The sequence below is a fragment of the Amblyraja radiata genome, chromosome 8 (assembly GCF_010909765.2).
Source record: "Amblyraja radiata isolate CabotCenter1 chromosome 8, sAmbRad1.1.pri, whole genome shotgun sequence".
Classification (NCBI taxonomy): Eukaryota; Metazoa; Chordata; class Chondrichthyes; order Rajiformes; family Rajidae; genus Amblyraja; species Amblyraja radiata.
In genome coordinates, this window is record NC_045963.1 from 26,582,100 (window position 1) to 26,604,955 (window position 22,856).

The 22,856-nt window shown below is 44.9% G+C and overlaps 1 protein-coding gene across 1 annotated transcript in view; it reads left to right on the plus strand.

The window, feature by feature from the left end:
- The window catches only part of ryr2 (ryanodine receptor 2), a 301,683-nt gene that overhangs the window by 46,350 nt on the left and 232,477 nt on the right, over nucleotides 1-22,856 (plus strand). The window contains 4 exon segments of the mRNA XM_033025458.1: nucleotides 2,235-2,368; nucleotides 11,765-12,006; nucleotides 18,865-19,057; nucleotides 21,165-21,381. Of these exon segments, the coding sequence (XP_032881349.1) occupies nucleotides 2,235-2,368; nucleotides 11,765-12,006; nucleotides 18,865-19,057; nucleotides 21,165-21,381 (786 nt within the window).

The window sequence follows — 22,856 nt, forward strand, 5'->3', positions numbered from 1 at the left end:
ATTTTACTTCCTGATAAGGCATACTGTATTGCTAAATTTATTATGGTAAGGTTCGAAGGTGTTAATATGTTTATAAAGAAATGCTCACGTTTATTTGTATATTTGAATTTTACAATGAATAGTAAGCAGAGCAATAAACCTCTTAGTATTTTGCAATTTCTACATGTTTTAATTCTAGATAATGTATTTTACTATTTACCTTTTTCTTTAATAAAAAATAAATTGTAATTGATTATAGATGTCAGAATTAGATGGATTTTCTTGGCTTCAGTATTTATGTTTGTTTTAAAAAATCAGATTATTGAAGATTTTAATATTACTTTATGTTTGTTTCCATTTCAAAGCCAAAACCTGGCTTCAGTTTTAGCCGTAATGGGAGGGTTGTGTTGTACTGGTCATCTGGATACCTCCAAGTATAGCCCACGTTAATCCATTTTCATCTCTTGCCACCCTCTTCCATTTTCTTGTCCGTCCTCCATTTTTGACGAGAGGTTACAGAGTGACAGAGCAGGGAAACAGGTTCTTCAGCCCAACTTGTCCATGCCCACCAAGATGCCCCATCTACACTAGCCCCATCTGCCCGCGTTTGTCCTATGTCCTCTCACCCTTTCCTATCTTTGTCTCTACAAGTGTTTTGGTTTAGTTTAATTTGGAGATAAAGTGTGACAACAGGCCCATTGGCTCACTGAGTCCGTGCTGACCAATGATCACCCTATTCTACCTGAAGACCGTAAAAGGTGAATTTATTATGGAGAACAAGGAAATGGCAGATGAGTTGAACAGGTACTTTGGATCTGTCTTCACGAAGGAGGTCACAAACAATCTTCCTGATATAGTAGTGGCCAGAGGATCTGGGGTGGCAGAGGAACTGAAGGAAATCCACATTAGGCAGGAAATGGTGTTGGATAGACTGATGGCAGGCAGTGACTAGTGGGGCACCGCAAGGCTCGGTGCTGGAGTTTGAACAAATTTATAAAGTTGAGTGCTTTTCATTTCTAAATTGTGCATTGACATGAATTGAATAAACGCCCCAATCTCGTGCTGAAAATTATGTTTCATGAGTGTAACAAGTTATGAAGTCGTTCTGTCATGCCTTATCCTTAAGGAAACCTCTAACTTTGTTTTAAATTATGATATTCTGGAACCACTTCATCAGTAGATTGTGCTGGACAAAGATTATTCCCCAAATTTTTAACCATAAGACATAGGAGCAGGATTAGGCCATCTGGCCCATGGAGTCTACACCGTTGTTCACTCGTGGCTGATCTATCTTTCCCCCCTCAACCCCATTCTCCTGCCTTCTCCCTGAAATCATTGACACCCTTTCTACTCATGATCCTATCCATCCCCGCTTTAAAAATACCCAAATTACATCCTCCACGGCCGTCTGTGGCAATGAATAACATTGATTCACCACCTTCTGGGTAAAGGAATTCTTCATTATAAAGATACATCCTTTTATTCAGAGGCTGTACCTTTGGTTCTAGTCTCTCCCACTGGTGGAAACATCCTTTCCATGTCTTCTCTACCCAGGCCTTTCATCATCTGGTATCTTTCAGTGAGATCCTTGCAAGTCTGGATGGAGCATCTGCGGATGAACAAGTTTCCCCTCCACACCTGAGAGATGTCTCATGAGCAGCTTAAATGGACTTCAGATGCCATACAGCTGAGGCCTGTCCCCTAGAATACCTGAGGTGGTTTTAAATGTCTCTGGAGTACATTGGGTCTCCCTCTCTAATACATCAGCCCTCAACCCACCTGGCTCAATGCTGGCTGCAGTAGCAGAGCAGGAGATCTAAGGTGCAGCATCTGATCTCCACCTCACCTCAATCTTGCACATTCGGTAGCGGGTGCGTAGAGGAATAAGGACCAAACGCAGAAAGGTTTGACTAATGTAGATGTAGGGGGGTAACTTGGGGAAGAAGGATCTGTTTTCATGTTGTATGACTATGACTCTCAGTGTACTGTTGGATCAGTGAAATGTTATGGCAGATTGTCTATGTTTGGTATAAACCAGCATCTACAGTTCTATCCTGCACGTTTCATCTTGTGGTAACCGATGTGATGGAAAAAATCAGAAGCGACACAATTCGAACTGAAACGTCACCGAATCCTTCTCTCCTGAGATGTTTCCCATCCCGCTGAGCTACTCCAGCATTTTGTGTCTATCTTCGGTGTAAACCAGCATCTGCAGTTCCTTCCTACACATACAATTAATTTTCTTGTTACCCAAGGTTTTGGATGTGTTGTGCTCTCTGTGTGTCTGCCATGGAGTTGCCGTACGATCTAACCAGCATCTAATTTGTGACAACTTACTACCAGGAAGAGACCTACTGTTGCAAACACAGCTCATCAACCATGTCAGCAGGTAATGCTACCCACTTACTTGCTGAAACATAATGTATTTTTAAATGTCAAGAATGCAGTAAAGCAATCGACTGATATACTAATTTCTTCCAACACTTTTATTAACCCACAACTATTCTTTGTTGATTCTGATGTGAATGATAAACAATTTTAGATGAGATCTAAATGATGACTAAACATTAGTCTCATGCTTCTTTTGTTCATCTTCTGTTGTAACTTGTATTTTCTCTGCATGTCAGGAAATGGTGTTCGGTAAACTGTTGGGACTGGAGGCAGATAAATCCCCAGGGCCTGATGGTCTGCATCCCAGAGTACTCAGGGCGGTGGCCCGAGAAATCGTTGATGCATTGGTGATCATTTTCCAATGTTCTCTCGACTCTGGATCAGTTTCTGTGGATTGGAGGGTAGCCAATGTAACCCCACTTTTAAAAAATGGAGAGAGAGAGAAAACGGGGAATTAAGGACCAATTAGCCTTACATCGGTATTGGGGAGGTTGCTTGAGTCGATTGTTAAAGATGTTATAGCAGCGCATTTGGATCGGTCAAAGTCAGCATGGATTTCATAGTCAGCAAGGGGAAATCATGTTTGACTAATCTTCTGGAATTTTTTGAGGATGTAACAGATCCTTTTCAGAATGGCAGGCAGTGACTAGTGGGGTGCCGCAAGGTTCGGCGCTGGGACCCCAGTTAATTACAATATATATTAATGATTTAGACGAGGGAAATTGATTGAAATCTCCATGTTTCCGGATGACACAAAGCTGGGGGGCAGTGGGAGCTGCGATGAGGATGCTATGAGGCTACAGGGTGACTTGGATAGGTTGGGTGAGTGGGCAGATGCAGTATAATGGCAGATGCAGTATAATGTGGATAAATGTGAGGTTATCCACTTTGGTGGCAAGGACAAGAAATCAGATTATTATGTGAATGGTGTCAGACAAGGAAAAGGGGAGGTGCAACGAGACCTGTGTGTGCTTGTACATCAGTCACTGAAAGTAAGCATGCAGGTACAGCAGGCAGCGAAGAAAGCTAGTGGTATGTTGGCCTTCATTGCGAGAGGTTTTAAGGAGCAAGGAGGTCCTACTGCACTTCTACAGGGCCCTGGTGAGACCACACCTGGACTATTGTGTGCAATTTTGGTCTCCTAATTTGAGGAAGGACATTTTTGCTATTGAGGGAGTGCAGCGTAGGTTCACCAGGTTAATTTCCGGGATGGCGGGACTGACATATGATGAAAGAATGGGTCGAATGGGGTTGTATTCACTGAAATTTAGAAGGATGGGAAGGGATCTTATAGAAACATATACAATTCTTAAAGGATTGGACAGGCTAGATGCAGGAAAAATGTTCCTGATGTTGGGAGAGTCCAGAACCAGGGGTCACAGTTTAAGAATAAGGGGTAGGCCTTTTAGGACTGAGATGAGAAAAAACCTCTCCACCCAGAGAGTTGCGAATCTGTGGAATTCTCTGCCGCAGAAGGCAGTGGAGGCCAATTCACTGGATGTTTTCAAGAGAGTTAGATTTAGCTCTTACAATACAATACAATACATTTTACTTCGGAGTCACGTGAGTGACTACGTGAAGAACCCGCTTCCAACGCATGCGTGTAATATCGCTACACGCATTGCACGAGTCAACAGAAGGGTGGAGGACATCCCCCAGTAACGGGAGAAGGAAAAAAGGACCAGCAAAAGGCAGGTAAATGGACAGAGTGAAAAGGAAGCGGTCTGCAAAAAAGCTGCCCGAGAAACGCGTTGTAAACGTGGATGAACGGCAGAGACAGCAGCCGTCGGCTCTAGATGCCTCGGTAGAGGAATCAGCTGTGCCAGAAATCATTCTGGCACCGACGAAACTCACTCACCGGCCGGGAGGCAAAGTTCAAACAAAAACGCACCATCTAGCAGAGCCCGACTTGGAGCAGCAGCGGGCGACCAGCCCGTATCAATATCGGACCAGGGCTGAACGGGTGCGGCAGACGGAACAAACCCGCTATGAGTGGCTGCATACGGAGCAGCCAGGAGAAACAGCTGACCGGGAACACCGGGAACAGACGTGGACCGACAGTCAGGACCGGTGTGGCCAGCGGCGGGACGAGGAAAGCCCGCAAACCAGCACCCGTGAGTACCGGGGACGGGAACAGCGGGGCTACAGAGAACAGCAGCACACTGCTGAAAGGCTGCAGGGAGGGAGCAGCCAAAAATAGCAAGTGCAGCTCACCGTCTAAAGGAGCTGCTGGAGGAGCTCCTTCACAGTGGCAGTCCCATGAATGTGGAGACTAGCCACAGTGGGCAGACAAGCCCCATATGGGTACCCCGTGAGGGACCCCCTGAAATCTCGACCTCTTCGGAGGAGAGTGGGCAGGACCCTGATGGGCCAGACCCTGATCACACAGCTTCCCATGATCCTGAATCTGCAGAAAAACATACACTGCTGGACATGGTGGCTGATTACTTCAAACCAAGTCAAACAGGGGCAGACTTGGATTCCAGGATGGCAGCCAGTATTAACTACATGTCTGGCCATCAACTCCAACAACAAATATTCACAGAGACACTGGCCAGACATCTGCCACCTGGTAACTGTGATGCATTACAAATCCCCAGTGTCAACCAATGCATTTGGAAGCATATGGGGAAGGACATCAGGAACCATGATCTCAAAATCCAGAAAGCCTTAAAGGGGCTTACGGCAGGGATCACAGCTTACATCCGCACCCTGGACAAAGAGCAAACTAAAGGCCACCAAGACGCACTAGCCCTGTTCTGTAATGTACAATATGAGCTGAATAGCATGCGGAGGGCGGCTATTCAGCCAGCACTGGATCCTAAATATGCAACAATTTGCAAACAAAGAGCCGTTAAAACCCAACCCTTTTGTTTGGGGAAGCCAAGACACTGGGGCTCATCAAAACCAGCGCAAAGGCTTATTTTGGATCACGGTACCAGCCACATGGAAGACCGAAAAGTGTGGCTTATATCAGTGGCAGTGCCAGAACCCAATATAACCCGCAGCAGCCTTCTTTTAGGGTATGGCCAGGGACGGCCACCCTGGAAGATGCGGAAGCCTAAACCTCCAGTACAACCACGAACACGAATAAAAACAAAACCCCCTTTTTTCAAAAAACAAAGAAAATAATACAACCACCAGTAACCATGGAGGTAGGTGGGTGTGGTTCTTTTGTAAAAAAGGGACCCACGACGGTGGGAGGGAGGTTGCAATACTACAGTGACGAATGGTGTAAAATCACTACAGACTCGTATGTTCTAAGCAGTATTCAGGGTTGTCTGATAGAATTTACTCATCCCAATAACCCCCCAGTACAACATACACCAGAAAGGCATTTCGTCCTTACAAAAACCGAACAATCTAAAGCCCACATGGAGCTACAACGATTGTATACAAAAGGTGTGATTGAGCATACTACTCATGAACAATTAAAATTTGTATCAAACATATTTATTAAAAATAAAAAGATGGGTGTTGCAGGATTATCATTGACCTTTCAACCCTAAACACATTCGTTCAATATGTTCATTTTAAGATGGATACCTTTATCACTGCTAAAGAATTAGTATCAGCTGGTTTCTATATGACAAGCATTGACTTAAAAGATGCATACTATACAGTACCCATCAGAGGGGAACACAGACATGGAGTTAAGTGTAAATTGATACCAGAAACGAATATGGATTATCTAGGATTCACCATTAACACGGTCAATATGTTAGTAACTTTACCAATAAATAAAGCCGCAGCCCTACAGGAGGATTGCAGCGAGCTTCTTAACACCAACAGACCCTCCATTAGACGGGTAGGCCGGATAATTGGGAAGATTGTGGCTACATTCCCGGCCACACATTTTGGGCCATTACATTATCAAAATTTGCAAAGAGCAAAAATTAGAGCACTCAAATTTAACAAAGGTCATTTTGATAGACCTATGGAGCTGCCTACGGAAGCTATAATTGAACTACAGTGGTGGGAACATAGCATTAGGTATTGCTCCAACCCCATCATTATTGACAACTCGTCTATGGTATTACAAAATGGTGTATCCAAAGAAACATTTGGATATCGGCAACATACCTACCAGGTAAGCTAAATTCAGTGGCAGACACCAGGTCACGCAAATTTAATGAAAACACGGAATGGATGTTAAATAAAAATGTATTTGCTGAAATTACAGCAAAATATGGTAGACCAGATATTGATATTTTTTGCGTCCAGGTTGAATCACCAATTACCAAGGTATGTGTCCTGGGAACCAGACCCTGGGGCAGAAGCTACAGATGCTTTCTCACTGCATTGGGGGAAATGGCGTTTTTTATGCTTTTCCCCCATTCTGCATCATCAATCGGGTACAAAGGAAAATTCAACAATATTTGGCATCTGGGATTCTCATAGTACCCGATTGGCCTACTCAACCGTGGTATTCGGTCATACAGGGGATGGTGTTAGAACCATGTTCCATTATTGGACATAGCCCGAATTTATTAATTCATCCAGTAACTGGAGGGGGGGCAGTCACCCATGCCATAAGACTATGGATTTGTTGATTTGTAGAGTCTGAAAGACCCACTACACGGCATGGGGCTGTCAGACAGGACGATGAATCTCATCACATCCGCACAAAGACTGTCAACACGGAAGCAGTACCTCGGACACATCAAGAAATGGGGCATATATACTGCTTTGACAACAACCTAGACCAAAGGGCCAAGAACATTCCGGCCGTATTGGAATTCTTAACAAACCTCCATTATGATAAACGATTGGGCTACAGTGCCATCAATAGTGCCAGAAGTGCACTCTCCAATTACCTATCACAAGGAACGGAGCGGCACACGGTGGGAACGCACCCCCTGGTAACAAAACTTATGAGGGGCATATTCAATGCAAATCCCCCTAAAACCAGGTACTCCAAAATCTGGGATGTGGGTGTCGTTTTAAACATGCTGAGGAGCTGGTGGCCCATAAACAGCATTATCACTGCAGAAACTGACCATGAAGATGGTTATGCTCATGGCGTTAGTTACTGCACAACGAGTCCAGTCATTAAGCAAACTGAGCCTGGACTCCTTGATCATCTCACGAGAGAAACTGGTGTTTGTCATACATGAGTTAATAAAACAAACAGACCAGGTTCATCGGGTCAAGAGATTGAATTTATGGCATATCCATATGACGAACGTCTGTGTATAGCAAGACATATCCAATTATACATGGAATATACTAAGAGCATTCGAGGTCAGGAAATGGCTTTGTTAATTTCTTACAAGAAACCGCACAAAAGGGTCACGACCCAAACTATCTCAAGGTGGCTCAAATGTGTCCTAAAGATGGCAGGAATAAACACTAATGGTTTTAAATCTCATTCCACCAGGGCTGCAGCAAAATCCGCAGCAAAGGTTCTGAGGTACCCACGGACCAAATCCTCAGAATAGCAGGATGGTCATCCGAAAGGACTTTCCAAAGGTTTATAATAAACCAGTTTTGGAGCCATCATCATTTTCGGAAAGCATTTTACGTTCAATATTATAATTTGCCCGAAGGGTTACAGGGCTATGATTTCAATTAATAAATGTATTTTCTCGTTATATCACACAAGTCTTTGTATAAGTGTGTCTAAAATTGCTAATGATACTCTCTCCCGATACCCAAGGCAGTTGTGAAGCATGGACTCGTTCCACGGCATGAGGTCACAGAGCTTTGAAATCTTCACGTAGTCACTCACGTGACTCCGAAGTAAAATAGTAAGATTAAACGAGAACTTACCAGTTTGAAGTTTGATCTGTATTTTATGAGGAGGAACGTTGAGGGAATACGTGCCCTCCGCTCCCACCCTCCTATGATCATATCAAAACTGGTATCTCTTTGATAATCTTACTATGTTAGGTCATTATAGTTTCTGTGACCTCACACCGCTGCTTTGAAGAATGACACGCATGCGTTGGAAGCGGGTTCTTCACGTATTCCCTCAACGTTCCTCCTCATAAAATACAGATCAAACTTCAAACTGGTAAGTTCTCGTTTAATCTTACTAGTTTATTTGTCATTTGAGCCTCACATGAAGTTCAAACGAAATTTGGTTTCTGCAGTCATACAAGAGAAAAGAACCAAGACACACACCAACACAATTTACACAAACATCCATCACAGTGAATCTCCTCCTCACTGTGATGGAAGGCAAAGTCTTGTCTCTCCCCTGCTCTCCATTCCTCTCCCGAAGTCAAAGTCAAAGCCCCCGGCGGGCGCTAGCAAGTCCCACGGTGACTTAAAGCCGCGCTGGGCGATGTAAGGCCCTGCTCCGGGTCCCGATGTTGGAGCCCCCGGCGGGCGCTAGCAAGTCCGCGGCCATTTAAAGCCACGCCGGGCAATGTAAGGCCCCGCTCCAGGTCACTTTCAACCCCGCAATTCGAGCGGGAGAAGTCGCCGTTGCCGGTGCCCCACAAAGCGGTCTCCCACCAGGGACCCGCGAGCTCCCGGTGTCACCATCCACCGGAGTCGGGTCGCAGCAGCGCGCCACCACAGCTCTCCACGCTCCGAAGCTGGCAAGCTCTACGGTGGCAGGTCCGCAGCTCCGCAGCTCTGCAGGCTCCATGACTTGAGCTGTCGTTCCGGTTGGAGGCCGCTCCACGGTGCTAGGCCCCAACGGCAACGGAGACCCGACAGGGAAAGGTCGGGTCCCCGTACAGGGACGAGATCTAAAAGTTTCCCCCACCCACCCCACCTGCCCCCCACACATACACAATCGAAAACCCACCACAAACTATACACTCAACAGGACAATAAAATAAAAAAAGACAGACGGACTGCAGAGGCCGCTGCGACGTCGGTCACGCCGCCAACACCGCCAACTCTTGGGGCTAAAGGAATCAAAGGACATGGGGGAAAAGCAGGAACGGGATTTTAGATGATCAGCCATGATCACATTGAATGACGGTACTGGCTCGAAAGGCCAAATGGCCTACTCCTGCAGCAAGGTTTTTATGTTTCTATGTTCTATGTTTCTATGGACTGGACAGAATGGAGCTGCTGTCACACACAGCCACTTCAGTGGTCCACCAGTGAGACAATTCCACATCTCTCTATGTTGTGGTACCCTGAAGAAAGATTGTCAAATTCATCAAGTTTTATGTTGTGACCAGGATTGCACTTGGAACTTGATTGAAACTGGTCAAAATTATTTATTAATGGCAGGGGGATAAAGATGAGCTAGAATTTGAGGGAACAAGGAATAAAGTTTAGTTTAGTTTAGAGATACGGCTTGGAAAGAGGCCCTATGGCCCACCGTGCCCGCACCGACCAGCGATCCTCTGCACATTAACACTGTCCTACACACACTAGGGACAATCTAGACATACCAAGCTAAAGCCAAGTTGTTGAGTAAAATAGTAAGATTAAACGAGAACTTACCAGTTTGAAGTTTGATCTGTATTTTACGAGGAGTTACGATGAGGGATTACGTGAAGAGCCTGCTCAGCACGCATGCGGGGCATACTTCAAAGCAGCGGTGTGGAATCACAGATAGACACAGTTATTGAAGTAAACATAGTAAAGACAAGGAGACACCAGTTTATCAGTTTGATCCATATTATTGAGGGTGGGAGCGGAGGGCACGTAATCCCTCATCGTAGCTCCTCGTAAAATACAGATCAAACTTCAAACTGGTAAGTTCTCGTTTAATCTTACTATTTTACTTCGGAGTCACGTGAGTGATTCCGTGAAGACTTCAAAGCTCTGTGATTTCAAACCGTGTAACAGTTATCACTTCACGCACTGCCGAAGTCCTTGAGGGAGGAAGTGTGTTATCCTAATCAACCAATGAATCTGTTTGTAGAAAAACACAATGGTATTTTTTAACAATAACAACAAAGAAATTAAATTGCTCCCCTGGGCTTAAATTAAATATTTGCAGTCTGTAAAATCTTTCCTGCAAATAAAACAGGTTTTGCCAACGGCTTATTATAAAATTTCTGAACGGTCTTTTCCCCGACCATCCTGCTGTAGCCAGGAAGTGGTCTATAGGCACGTCCATTCTTTTAGCCGTCGACGTGGATGCTGCCCTGGTGGAATAAAATTTGTACATGTTAGTGTTTATCCCAGCAGTTTTTAAGCACCTGCTTGAGCCATCTCGCAATGGTTTGGCTCGTCACCCGACCATAAGGTTTTTTATGACTGACCCACAAGGCTTTTCATCTCCCTCAAATATTTTGGTTGTGTCTATGTAGGATAGTAGGTGGGTCATGGCACATAACCGTGGTTCTGGCGGGTAAGCCCGGAATTCCACGACTGGATTAGGTGTTCCTGGTCTGCTCTGTTTGATCAGTCCCTGGATGCTGAACGTAATGCCGCACATGCATGCTGAGCGGGCTCTTCACGGAATCACTCACGTGACTCCGAAGTAAAATTATATGAAAAGTAGTAATTGTATCTCAGAGATGCTCTGCAGCATCTCTTGCAAAAAAGTTAATTGGTATTTCTGTTATAAACTTTTGTTCTGAAGAATAAGTTATGGAAAACTTTCCAGCATCAGTGTTATTTTATTCATGAGGACATGTCTGTTCACTTGAAGAGTTCAGTTTTCTATTAGCATAATGGGTAAACACTAATGATGTAATCTGTTCGCTACACAAACCAAGTGGGAGTTGTGTTTTCAGTACTATTAGAACAGAGATCAGTACAGATGATAGGCATAAAATGCTGGAATAACTCAGAAGGTCAGGTAGCATCTCTGGAGAACATGGATAGGTGATATTTCGGGTTGAGACCCTTCTACAGTCTCAGGCTGAGTCCGAAGTAGGGTCTCGACCCGAAATGTGATCTATCTATATTCTCCAGAGATGCTGCCTGACCTGCAGAGTTATACTCCAACACTTTGTGCCCTTTTGTGTACTAACCAGCATCTGCAGTTTCTTCTTTCTACAAGTAGGTGGAAAGGTTTTGTGTTGGTGATTTGTACCAACCTTATTTAGACCAACATATCTGTCAAAATATGTAGGAAGGAACTGCAGGTGCTGATTTATACTGAGGATAGACACAAAATGCTGGAGTAACTCAGCGGGTCATACAGCATCGCTGGAGAAAAATAATGGGTGACATTTTGAGTTGGCTGAAGAAGGGTTCCAACCCAAAACGTCGCCTATTCATTTCTCCAGAGATGTTGCCTGACCCGCTGAGCTACTCCAGCATCTCGTGTCTATCTTCAACATGTCTGACAGGTGCGTTGGTGACTCTTGTGCAATTGAGTACCATCTAAGATTCCAGCACGACAGGTCTGTGGAGCTGCTATTTCCTTAACAGACAAAGGATTGTGTGCTGGAATGTATTTAGAACTTGAAACATGCAGCAAAAGTTTCCTGAATGAAGGATCCCAATTTCTCTTTGCTACTTTCAGCATGAGGCCCAATATCTTCCTTGGAATCAGCGACGGTGCTGCCCAGTACAAGAAGTGGTACTTCGAGCTTATAGTGGACCACGTTGACCCCTTTGTAACAACGGAAGCTACACACCTTCGGGTTGGCTGGGCTTCCACAGACGGCTATTCACCCTGCCCTGGAGGAGGTGAAGGATGGGGTGGAAATGGTGTAGGAGATGACCTCTACTCCTACGGATTTGATGGACTGCACTTATGGTCAGGTGAGTGGTCCTTTTTAATTAGTGGTAACAATATTGTAAATAACCCAATTACAAATGCAACTTGAATTCTACTCCTCGGGAGCACATTCTAACAAAAAAAATTAATGAACTCCAAATTATATTACAGAAACATAGAAAATAGGTGCAGGAGTAGGGCATTCGGCCCTTCAAGCCAGCACTGCCATTCAAAATGATCATGGCTGATCATCAACAATCAGTACCCCGTTCCTGCCTTCCTGCCATATCACTTGATTCCATTAGCTGAGAGTGAGAACCAACTCTCTCTTGAATACCATATTAGTGTCATAGTTAGACAGCGTTGAAATAGGTCCTTCGGGCCAACTTGCTCATGTCCCATCTATGCTATTCCCGCCCGTCCGCGCTTGGCCCATATCCCTCTAAACCTATCCTACCCATGTACCTGTCCAAAGGTCTCTTAAATGTAACGGTAGTACCTTCCTTAACTACCTCTTCTCGCAGCCTATTCCGTATACCCACCACCCTCTGTTTAAAAATATGGTAAACTAAAAACATCTGGCCCTTGTCATACATATGAGGTGTTGCATTTTGGTCTGTCAAACCAAGGCAGGACTTGCCCAGTAAAGGATAGAGCTCTGGAGAGTGCTGCAGAACAGAGTGATCTGAGAGTACAGGTGCACTGTTCCCTGAAAGTGGTGATTCAGGTGGGCAGGGTGTTGAAGAAGGCATTTGACACACGTGCCTTCTTCGGGAAGAGTATTGAGGACAAAAACTGGTGCGTTATGATGCAGCTGTACTAGTCATTGGTGAAACCACATAAGGAGTACTGCATGCAGTTCTGGTTGCCCAGCTATAGGAAGGATGTTATTAAGTTGTAAAGGATGCAGCAAAGATTCACCAGGATATTACATAGACTTTATGGACTGAGTTATAGAGTGAGGTTCGATGGACTGGGATGGACTGGGAGTTTGTTTTCTTGGGAATGTAGGAGGTTGAGGAATGATCTTCTGGAAATACCCAAAATCATAAGGAGCATGGATAAAGTGAGCATTTACAGTATTTCTAGAATACTCTAAAACTGGTGAGGAAAACTGTAAGAGGGATCTTGGGGGTGAAATGTTGTCATGCAGGGGATGGTTGGATAGTGACTTGGACGGGTTGGGTGAGTGGGCAGAAGCATGGCAAATGCAGTATAATGTGGATAAATGTGAGGTGATCCATTTTGGTGGCAAGAACAGGAAGGCAGATTATTATCTGAATGTTGTCAGATTAGGAAAAGGGAAAGGTGCAACGAGACCTGTGTGTGCTTGTACATCAGTCACTGAAAGTAAGCATGCAGGTACAACAATAGCTGGAGCGCTATTGCGGAGCGGGCGATGCCTTTCCTGGGTCGCCGCGCTGGAACTCCAGTATGCTGGGACCGCCGATAAGAACATTGTGGAGCCGCGGTTCTGTGGAGCGGCCAGCTGCGACGCTGAACGTTACATCCCGGAGCCTGGGATCTCTTGCTGAGATCGCCAGTGTGCGGAGCTCCGTCCGGCGCGGTCTGTTGGCTTGGAAGCCGCGGTCTCCGGTGGGAAGGCGGCCGTTCCTGGCACCCCAAGCCGCTGGGGGTTCTCCCGACGCCGAAGCACCATCACCCGGCGAGAACATCGGGCGCCGTGGCGGCGACTGTGGAGGCCTCAATAGGCCCGACTTTGGGTGGACAAGAGGATGGGGACTGGACTTTGTGCCTTCCCCCACAGTGGGAATCACTGTGGGGGGATGTTTTTGTGTTGAACTTCTTTTTGAATCTATGTTGTATTTTTATTAGTGTGCTGCAAGGACATCAGAATTTCCCCTGAATAAGGGGATTAATAAAGTTTAATCTAATCTAATCTAATCTAGTCTTAATTTACCCGATCTCCCAGTGGTTCAGCACTTCAACTACCCCTCCCATTCCCAATCTGACCTTTCTGTCCTGGGCCTCCTCCATTGTCAGAGTGAGGCCCAGCGCAAATCGGAGGAACAGCACCTCATATTTCGCTTGGGTAGTTCACACCCCAGCGGTATGGACATTGACTTCTCTAACCAGATAGCCCTTGCTTTCTCTCTCCATCCCCTTCCCTTTCCCAGTTCTCCCACTAGTCTTACTGTCTCCGACTACATTCTATCTTTGTCCCACCCCCTCCCCTGACATCAGTCTGAAGAAGGGTCTCGACCCGAAATGTCGCCCATTCCTTCTCTCCAGAGATGCTGCCTCACCCGCTGAGTTACTCCAGCATTTTGTATCTATCTTCGATTTAAACCAGCATCTGCAGTTCTTTCTTACACACGAGGTCCTAACGCAGTTGTACAGGGCCCTGGTGAGGCCGGACCTGGAGTATAGTGTGCAATTTTGGTCTCCTAATTTGAGGAAGGACATTATTGCTATTGAGGGAGTGCAGCGTAGGTTCACCAGGTTAATTCCCGGGATGGCGGGACTGACATATGAGGAAAGAATGGAGTGACTGGGCTTATAATCACTGGAATTTAGATGAGAGAGGATCTTATAGAAACGTATAGAATTCTTAAGGAATTGGACAGATTAGATGCAGGAAAAATGTTCCCGATGTTGTGCGAGTCCAGAACCATGGGTCACAGTTTAAGAATAAGTGGTAGGCCATTTGGGACTGAGATGAGGAAAAAACTTTTCACCCAGAGAGTTGTGAATCTGTGAAATTCTCTGCCACAGAAGGCAGTGGAGGCCAATTCACTGGATGTTTTCAAGAGAGAGTTAGATTTAATTCCTGGGGCTAAAGGAATCAAGGGACATGGGGAAAAAGCAGGAATAGCGTACTGATTTTGGAAGATCAGCCATGATCATATTGAATGGTGGTGCTGGCTTGAAACATAGAAACATAGAAATTAGGTGCAGGAGTAGGCCATTCGGCCCTTCGAGCCTGCACCGCCATTCAATATGATCATGGCTGATCATCCAACTCAGTATCCCGTACCTGCCTTCTCTCCATACCCTCTGATCCCCTTAGCCACAAGGGCCACATCTAACTCCCTCTTAAATATAGCCAATGAACTGGCCTCGACTACCCTCTGTGGCAGAGAGTTCCAGAGATTCACCACTCTCTGTGTGAAAAAAGTTCTTCTCATCTCGGTTTTAAAGGATTTCCCCCTTATCCTTAAGCTGTGACCCCTTGTCCTGGACTTCCCCAACATCGGGAGCAATCTTCCTGCATCTAGCCTGTCCAACCCCTTAAGAATGTTGTAAGTTTCTATAAGATCCCCTCTCAATCTCCTAAATTCTAGAGTATAAACCAAGTCTATCCAGTCTTTCTTCATAAGACAGTCCTGACATCCCAGGAATCAGTCTGGTGAACCTTCTCTGCACTCCCTCTATGGCAATAATGTCCTTCCTCAGATTTGGAGACCAAAACTGTATGCAATACTCCAGGTGTGGTCTCACCAAGACCCTGTACAACTGCAGTAGAACCTCCCTGCTCCTATACTCAAATCCTTTTGCTATGAAAGCTAACATACCATTCGCTTTCTTCACTGCCTGCTGCACCTGCATGCCTACTTTCAATGACTGGTGTACCATGACACCCAGGTCTCGCTGCATCTCCCCTTTTCCTAGTCGGCCACCATTTAGATAATAGTCTGCTTTCCTGTTTTTGCCACCAAAATGGATAACCTCACATTTATCCACATTATACTGCATCTGCCAAACATTTGCCCACTCACCCAGCCTATCCAAGTCACCTTGCAGTCTCCTAGCATCCTCCTCACAGCTAACACTGCCCCCCAGCTTAGTGTCATCCGCAAACTTGGAGATATTGCCTTCAATTCCCTCATCCAGATCATTAATATATATTGTAAATAGCTGGGGTCCCAGCACTGAGCCTTGCGGTACCCCACTAGTCACTGCCTGCCATTGTGAAAAGGACCCGTTTACTCCTACTCTTTGCTTCCTGTTTGCCAGCCAGTTCTCTATCCACATCAATACTGTACCCCCAATGCCGTGTGCTTTAAGTTTGTATACTAATCTCTTATGTGGGACCTTGTCGAAAGCCTTCTGGAATTCCAGATACACCACATCCACTGGTTCTCCCCTATCCACGCTACTAGTTACATCCTCGAAAAATTCTATAAGATTCGTCAGACATAATTTACCTTTTGTAAATCCATGCTGACTTTGTCCAATGATTTCACCACTTTCCAAATGTGCTGCTATCCCATCTTTAATAACTGACTCTAGCAGTTTCCCCACTACCGATGTTAGACTAACTGGTCTGTAATTCCCCGTTTTCTCTCTCCCTCCCTTCTTAAAAAGTGGGGTTACGTTTGCTACCCGCCAATCCTCAGGAACTACTCCAGAATCTAAAGAGTTTTGAAAGATTATTACTAATGCATCCACTATTTCTGGAGCTACTTCCTTAAGTACTCTGGGATGCAACCTATCTGGCCCTGGGGATTTATCGGCCTTTAATCCATTCAATTTACCCAACACCACTTCCTGGCTAACCTGGATTTCACTCAATTCCTCCAACTCCTTTGACCCGCGGTCCCCTGCTATTTCCGGCAGATTATTTATGTCTTCCTTAGTGAAGACGGAACCAAAGTAGTTATTCAATTGGTCCGCCATATCCTTGTTCCCCACGATCACCTCACCTGTTTCTGACTGCAAGGGACCTACATTTGTTTTAACTAATCTCTTTCTTTTCACATATCTATAAAAACTTTTGCAGTCAGTTTTTATGTTCCCTGCCAGTTTTCTTTCATAATCTATTTTTCCTTTCCTAATTAAGCCCTTTGTCCTCCTCTGCTGGTCTCTGAATTTCTCCCAGTCCTCTGGTATGCTGCTTTTTCTGGCTAATTTGTACGCATCATCCTTCGCTTTGATACTATCCCTGATTTCCCTTGTTATCCACGGATGCACTACCTTCCCTGATTAATTCTTTTGCCAAACTGGGATGAACAATTTTTGTAGTTCATCCATGCAGTCTTTAAATGTCTTCCATTGCATATCCACCGTCAACCCTTTTAGAATTAATTGCCAGTCAATCTTGGCCAATTCACGTCTGAAGGGCCTTATGGCCTACTCCTGCGCCTATATTTCTATATTTGAAATGAGCTGTCAGAACAGGCTGTCGGGATAAATAAAATAATGACTTTAAATAGACATGTAGACAAATATATGGATAGGAAGGGTTTAGAGGTATATGGGCCAAATAACACAGCCCAGAATGCCAACTTGCTTGGCATAGACGAAGCTTGGTTCTGTGCTGCATAACTCTATGCTGTATAACTCTGGCTCTGTTCCATAATGAAGGTCTCTCAATAAGAAAACCAGAATAGAAATAGATCAATAGTTCGTTGCCTGCCAGTCATTATGCATAATTTCATTTGTTATCATTATGCTATAATGATTAGAGTATTAATGCATAATTGTATGCAGTGTTTTTCTGTTTTAAGATGTAATGCAGTTAAGTTTAGAAAAGAGCTAAATAGAAATCTGCCCACCGTTGTTGTATATTCCCATTTTCTCATACTTTAGGTCGTGAAGGTTCATTTAATAAATAAAATAATTTTACATGGTAATTGTTAACACTGTATTACATGTAAAATCACCTATCTAAATTGAGATTATCTGTGGAATTGTCTTAAAGAAATTAGTGTGCCTGACAATTGAAAGCACCTCACAACCATGGTGGAACCAGGAAGGAACTGTAGATGCTACGAGTAAATCTACATTAAAATGGTTAACCAAAAACCATGGATGTGAGATCGACACAAAATGCTGGAGTAACTCAGTGGACAGACAGCATCTCTGGATAGAAGGAATTGGTGACGTTTCGGGTCACGACCGTTCTTCACACTGTCAGACGTCACCCATTCCTTCTGTCCAATGATGCTGCCTGTCCCGCTGAATTACTCCAGCATTTTGTGTTGATCTCACATCCATGGTTTTTGGTTAACCATTTTCAGCAGAGAATCTGCTTCGCACAAAGTCCACAGAGGAAAGGAATCGCCAGATGATGGTTTGCAATGAAAACAAAAGATTGCAGATATTGCAAATCAGAAATAATACCAGAAAATGCTGAAATCTCCCAGCAGGTCAGGTAGTATCTGGGGAAAGGCAGAGTTTAGTTCAGATAGACACCAAATGCTGGAGTAACTCAGCAAGTCAGGCAGCATTTCTGGAGAAAAGGAAAAAGTGACGTTTTGGGTCGAGACGCTTCATGAGTCTCAGAGTGCCATTTTATATGGCTTTTGTTTAGTTTGTTTCATTGGTAAGTGCACCAATGTACAGTGAAAAGCTTTTTATGGCGTGCTGCCCTGTCAGCAGAAAGACAATATATGATTACCATCAAGCCATCCACTGTGTGCAGGTACAGGATTAATTTGGTTGAACTCCCCTGAGGTTGGCTTGAAGCCCCCGGCTACAATGACCAGACAAAAGCGTGGAGCAATTGTAATGATTAATTGCAGATCCACTTCTGGTTCCACCACACAGAGAGTCGCCTTTACTTACCTTCAGCTTTGGAGATACAGTGCCAAACCAGGCCCTTTGGCCCACCGAGTCGATGCCGACCAGTGATCAGCCCGTACACTAGCACTATCCTATACACTAGGTACAATTTGCAATTTATAAGTTGAACCTACAAACATGTACGTCTTTGGAGTGTGGGAGGAAACCGGAGCACCCAGAGAAAACCCCACGCAGTCACAGGGAGAACGTGCAAACTCCATACAGACAGCACCCGTGGTCAGGATCAAACCCGGGTCTCTGGTGCTGTTAGGCAGCGACTCTACCATTAATTGATGGGGTTTTGTTGATTCAGGGAGGGGTTTTCGGAAATAGATGCTGATATTCTCTTCACCTGACGCTTTCTCTCTTTGTAGGCTGCATTGCTCGGACAGTAAATTCACCAAACCAGCATTTGCTGAGGGATGATGACGTTGTCAGCTGCTGCCTGGATTTAAGCGCTCCAAGTATTTCCTTCCGCATTAATGGACAACCAGTTCAGGGAATGTTTGAAAATTTCAACACCGATGGGCTCTTCTTTCCTGTGGTCAGCTTCTCGACAGGAGTAAAGTCAGTGATCCTCAACATCTTTTGCTTATCCTCATGTATATTTTACTTTATTACATCGCGGAAGCAGGCCCTTTGGCCCACCTAGTCCATGCCGACAATTTATAATTTTACCGAAGCCAATTAACCTTCAAACCTGTACATCTTTGGAGTGCGGGAGGAAACTGAAACACCCGGAAAAAACCCACGCGGTCACAGGGAGACCGTACAAACTCTGTGCAGACAGAACCCGTAGTCAGGATCGAACCTGGGTCTCAGGCACTGTCAGGCAGCAACTCTACCACAGCACCACCATGCCTCATTTGTTCCACATCCCTCAGTGCCCTTGTTCGGGGAGGCATTGTTGGTGAATTTGGAGGTCAGTTAAATGTACTGCTGTGGATCTGGTTTCACTTTGAGATCAGCTCGAGTAAGGGCAGTACATTTTAGAACAATACAGCACAGGAACAGGCCATTCAGCCCATAATTTCTGTGCTGGACATGATGCCAAGTTGAACTAATCTCTTCCACTAGCACATGATCTATTCCCTGCATATCCATATGTCTTTTCCAAAAACCTCTTAAATAATGTTATTGTATCTGCCTCCACCACCCCCTGGCAGAGTGTTCCAGGCACTTTTCTCCTTCAAAAGACATTGTGAAAAAGATTAGGTTTATGATCATCCAACATTTTTACGGTCACCATGACCGACGCTAATTTTTTCATTTAAAGTCTGGAATTTATGCCCACAATCCGTATGTGAATGAAAATAAATCCCAGGACTTGTCTGAATTGAATAAATGTATGAAATAAAAGCTATAGATGTTCCAGGAGTAGAAGTAATCGCAGCATTCATAGAGATTCACTGTGAAAAAGTATGAATTTGATTTCTGTGCACAAGAAAATCTGTTGAAGTTGCTTTGTGACGATATTGGCAATGCCAGTATTATTTAAATTGGAGAAAGGCGAGTTTTATTTCCCAAACAAATATCGAATACTGTCATTTATAACAGAGTGAAATATTTTTCACACGCATTTCCTACATTTAGAACATGGAATTACGATTAGTATTGTGAAAGAACAAAGTCAGGATATTCTGGAGCTTGGTGATGCAGCAGAGAGTTGTTGCCTTCCAGCGCCTGAGACTCGGGTTTGATCTTAACTGTGGGTGCTGTCTGTTTGGAATTTGCATATTCTCCCTGTGGGTTTTCTCCGGGTGCTCAGGTTTCCTCCCACATTCTAAAGAAGTGCGGGTTTGTAGGTTAACTGGCTTCTGTAAAATATTAGAACTTATGTACAAGTGATCGTTGGTCACCAAAGGGCATGTTTCAACTCTGTGTCGAGATACTGGCCCGAATGTCAGCCTTGGAAGTCGGCTATGGGAACGGATCTGCCGGCTCCAGCTGGTACAGAGTTCCAGAGCCCTGGCCACAGGGAGCAAATTTGACCTGCCGATTGATCACGGAAGTCCCGATGAGGTTGAGATCGGCCGTCTCACACAACCTAGGAGTGACATTTTCGGGGGCCGTCCGGGGGGGATTTCAAGTGCACTCTCTGTATTTTGTTTGGATAAAGGAGATGCTAGACGACCAGTTGCCAGAAAATCAGTGGTGGACCCGTAATACAGAACATTTCACTTTTTTGAACCTTTCACACAGTAGGCTGCGGGATTATTGGAGTTTCACTGTGGTGTCGCTCACAGTTTTCAGCCCAATTCCCCTTTAAGCGATTATAGAGTCATATAGTGTGGAAACAGACCCTTCAGCCTCACCTGCCCACACCGACCAACATGTTCCATCTACACTAGCCCCACCTACCTGCGTTTGGCCCATATCTCTCTAAACCTATCCTATCCATTTAACTGTCTAAATGTTTCTTAAACGTTGCAATTGTACCTTCCTCAACTACCTCCTCTGGCAACTTGTTCCATGCACCGCCCACTCTTTGTGGGGAAATAATTACCCCTCAGGTTCCTATTAACTCTTTACCTCCTTAGCTTTAAACCTATGGCCTCCGGTTCTCAAATCTCCAATTCATTTATGGGTCGTAGTTGTAGTTATTTTGCTGGTTTGCTCTCCGGTTTTCTAATCAACCATTTCTTCCAAACAAGCCGTACTTGTGTCTCCCTAGAGTTCGTTTCTTGCTTGGCGGTCGCCACGGGGAGTTTAAGTTCCTTCCACCTCCTGGTTATGCTCCGTGTTTCGAAGCCTTGCTGCCAAAAGAAAAAATGAGGGTGGAACACACGAACGAATATAAGCAAGACCACAATGGCGTGCGTGACCTACTGGGTCCGACCATCTCTCTCACACAAGCTGCCTTCACTCCAATGCCTGTGGATACCTCTCAGGTACTATAGAAACAAGGAGCTGCAGATGCTGGCCTACACAAAAGGACACAAAGTGCTGGAGTAACTCAGGAGATCAAGTAGCAACTTCGGAGAACATGGATAGGTAATGTTCTGCTCGAAGTAGGTTCCTGACCCATAACGTCACTTATCCATGTTCTCCAGGGATGCTGCTTGACCAGCTGTGTTATTCCAGCACTTTGTCTGATTTTCTGGAGGAAGGTACATTGGTATGTGGGGCCCTTCTTCTGACCGAATGTTGGGGGAGGGGAAGATAACTGGGAGAGAGAAGGGGGCGGGCAAAGTGTGGCAGGCAATAGATAGACATAGGCAATGGGGTTTTTTGATAGACAGATGGTTAGAACAAAGGCCCGAGATTAAATCCGAGGGTGTAAGACAGACTGATTGAAGAGTGGCAAATTGTGAAGCCAGAGGAAGGAATGTAGGGGTGTGGGAATGGGGGGATCGGAGGCTAAAGGGGAGTGGGAAAGGGTCATTATTACAGTTCAGGTACAACACCAAAAATTGTTACTTGTTTCACTGACCAATTGGACACTATTATGTGTCACACCAAATATAACTTTATAATAGCATGTGAAAGTATTTTCAACATTTTAGGACAATTTTGTTTTTGGACAATTGTTCTCCATGTTATAGAGTCTTGCAACACAGAAGCAGGCCCAACAAAATCATCACCTCACTCCCCCGAAATCCACCGAATGAAACAATTTAGGACGAAGAGGGAGTGGCATGAACTCTATGCACTCGTGGAATGACTGTACATTTACCCTATCTAATGCTCTCATCCTCCTGCACTCCGTGGAATAAAGTCCCAGGCTGCTCAACCTCGCCCTACAGCTCAGGCCCTCGAGTCCTGGCAACATCCTTGTAAATCTTCTCTATGGCCTTTCCAGTTTAAAAACATCACACCAACAATGGCATATAGTCCATCTGTTCAACAACACTCCTCAGGGGCCCTATTCCCCGTGAAAGTCTGACCCTGGTTTGACTGCTGTGTTGCTGTGTGCCTTCTGTTATATCACTCCTAAGCTCTGGTTTAAGGATGACATGGCAGTGTCATTGAGTGGAACTTTTTCCCAAAATGAATATCTGCTGGCCTGGTGAAATTAAAAGTCAGAAGCTCCCGGGTATCTCAAATCCTCCGGCACACTTATCTGCCTGTAATCATAATCATAATCACGGAAGGATGCACTCGTGTGGGTTCTGATTTCCTCAAGGCAATGTGCATACTGTTACTGAATGCTTCAAATCGTTATCAGTCATCTCACACGCTTCATGTTGTTCTCTTCAAGGCAAGCAGAAGAGCTTGCCTTTTCTAGCGTGACAAACTTCTGATTCTACTGCAATAAATTGAGAAATGGTCTTGAAATACAAATGGAACTGTAATATGGAGTCTGGTAACCTAGAGTCATTGAGTCACGCAGTGTGAAACCAGGCCCTTCGGCCCTACTTGCCTA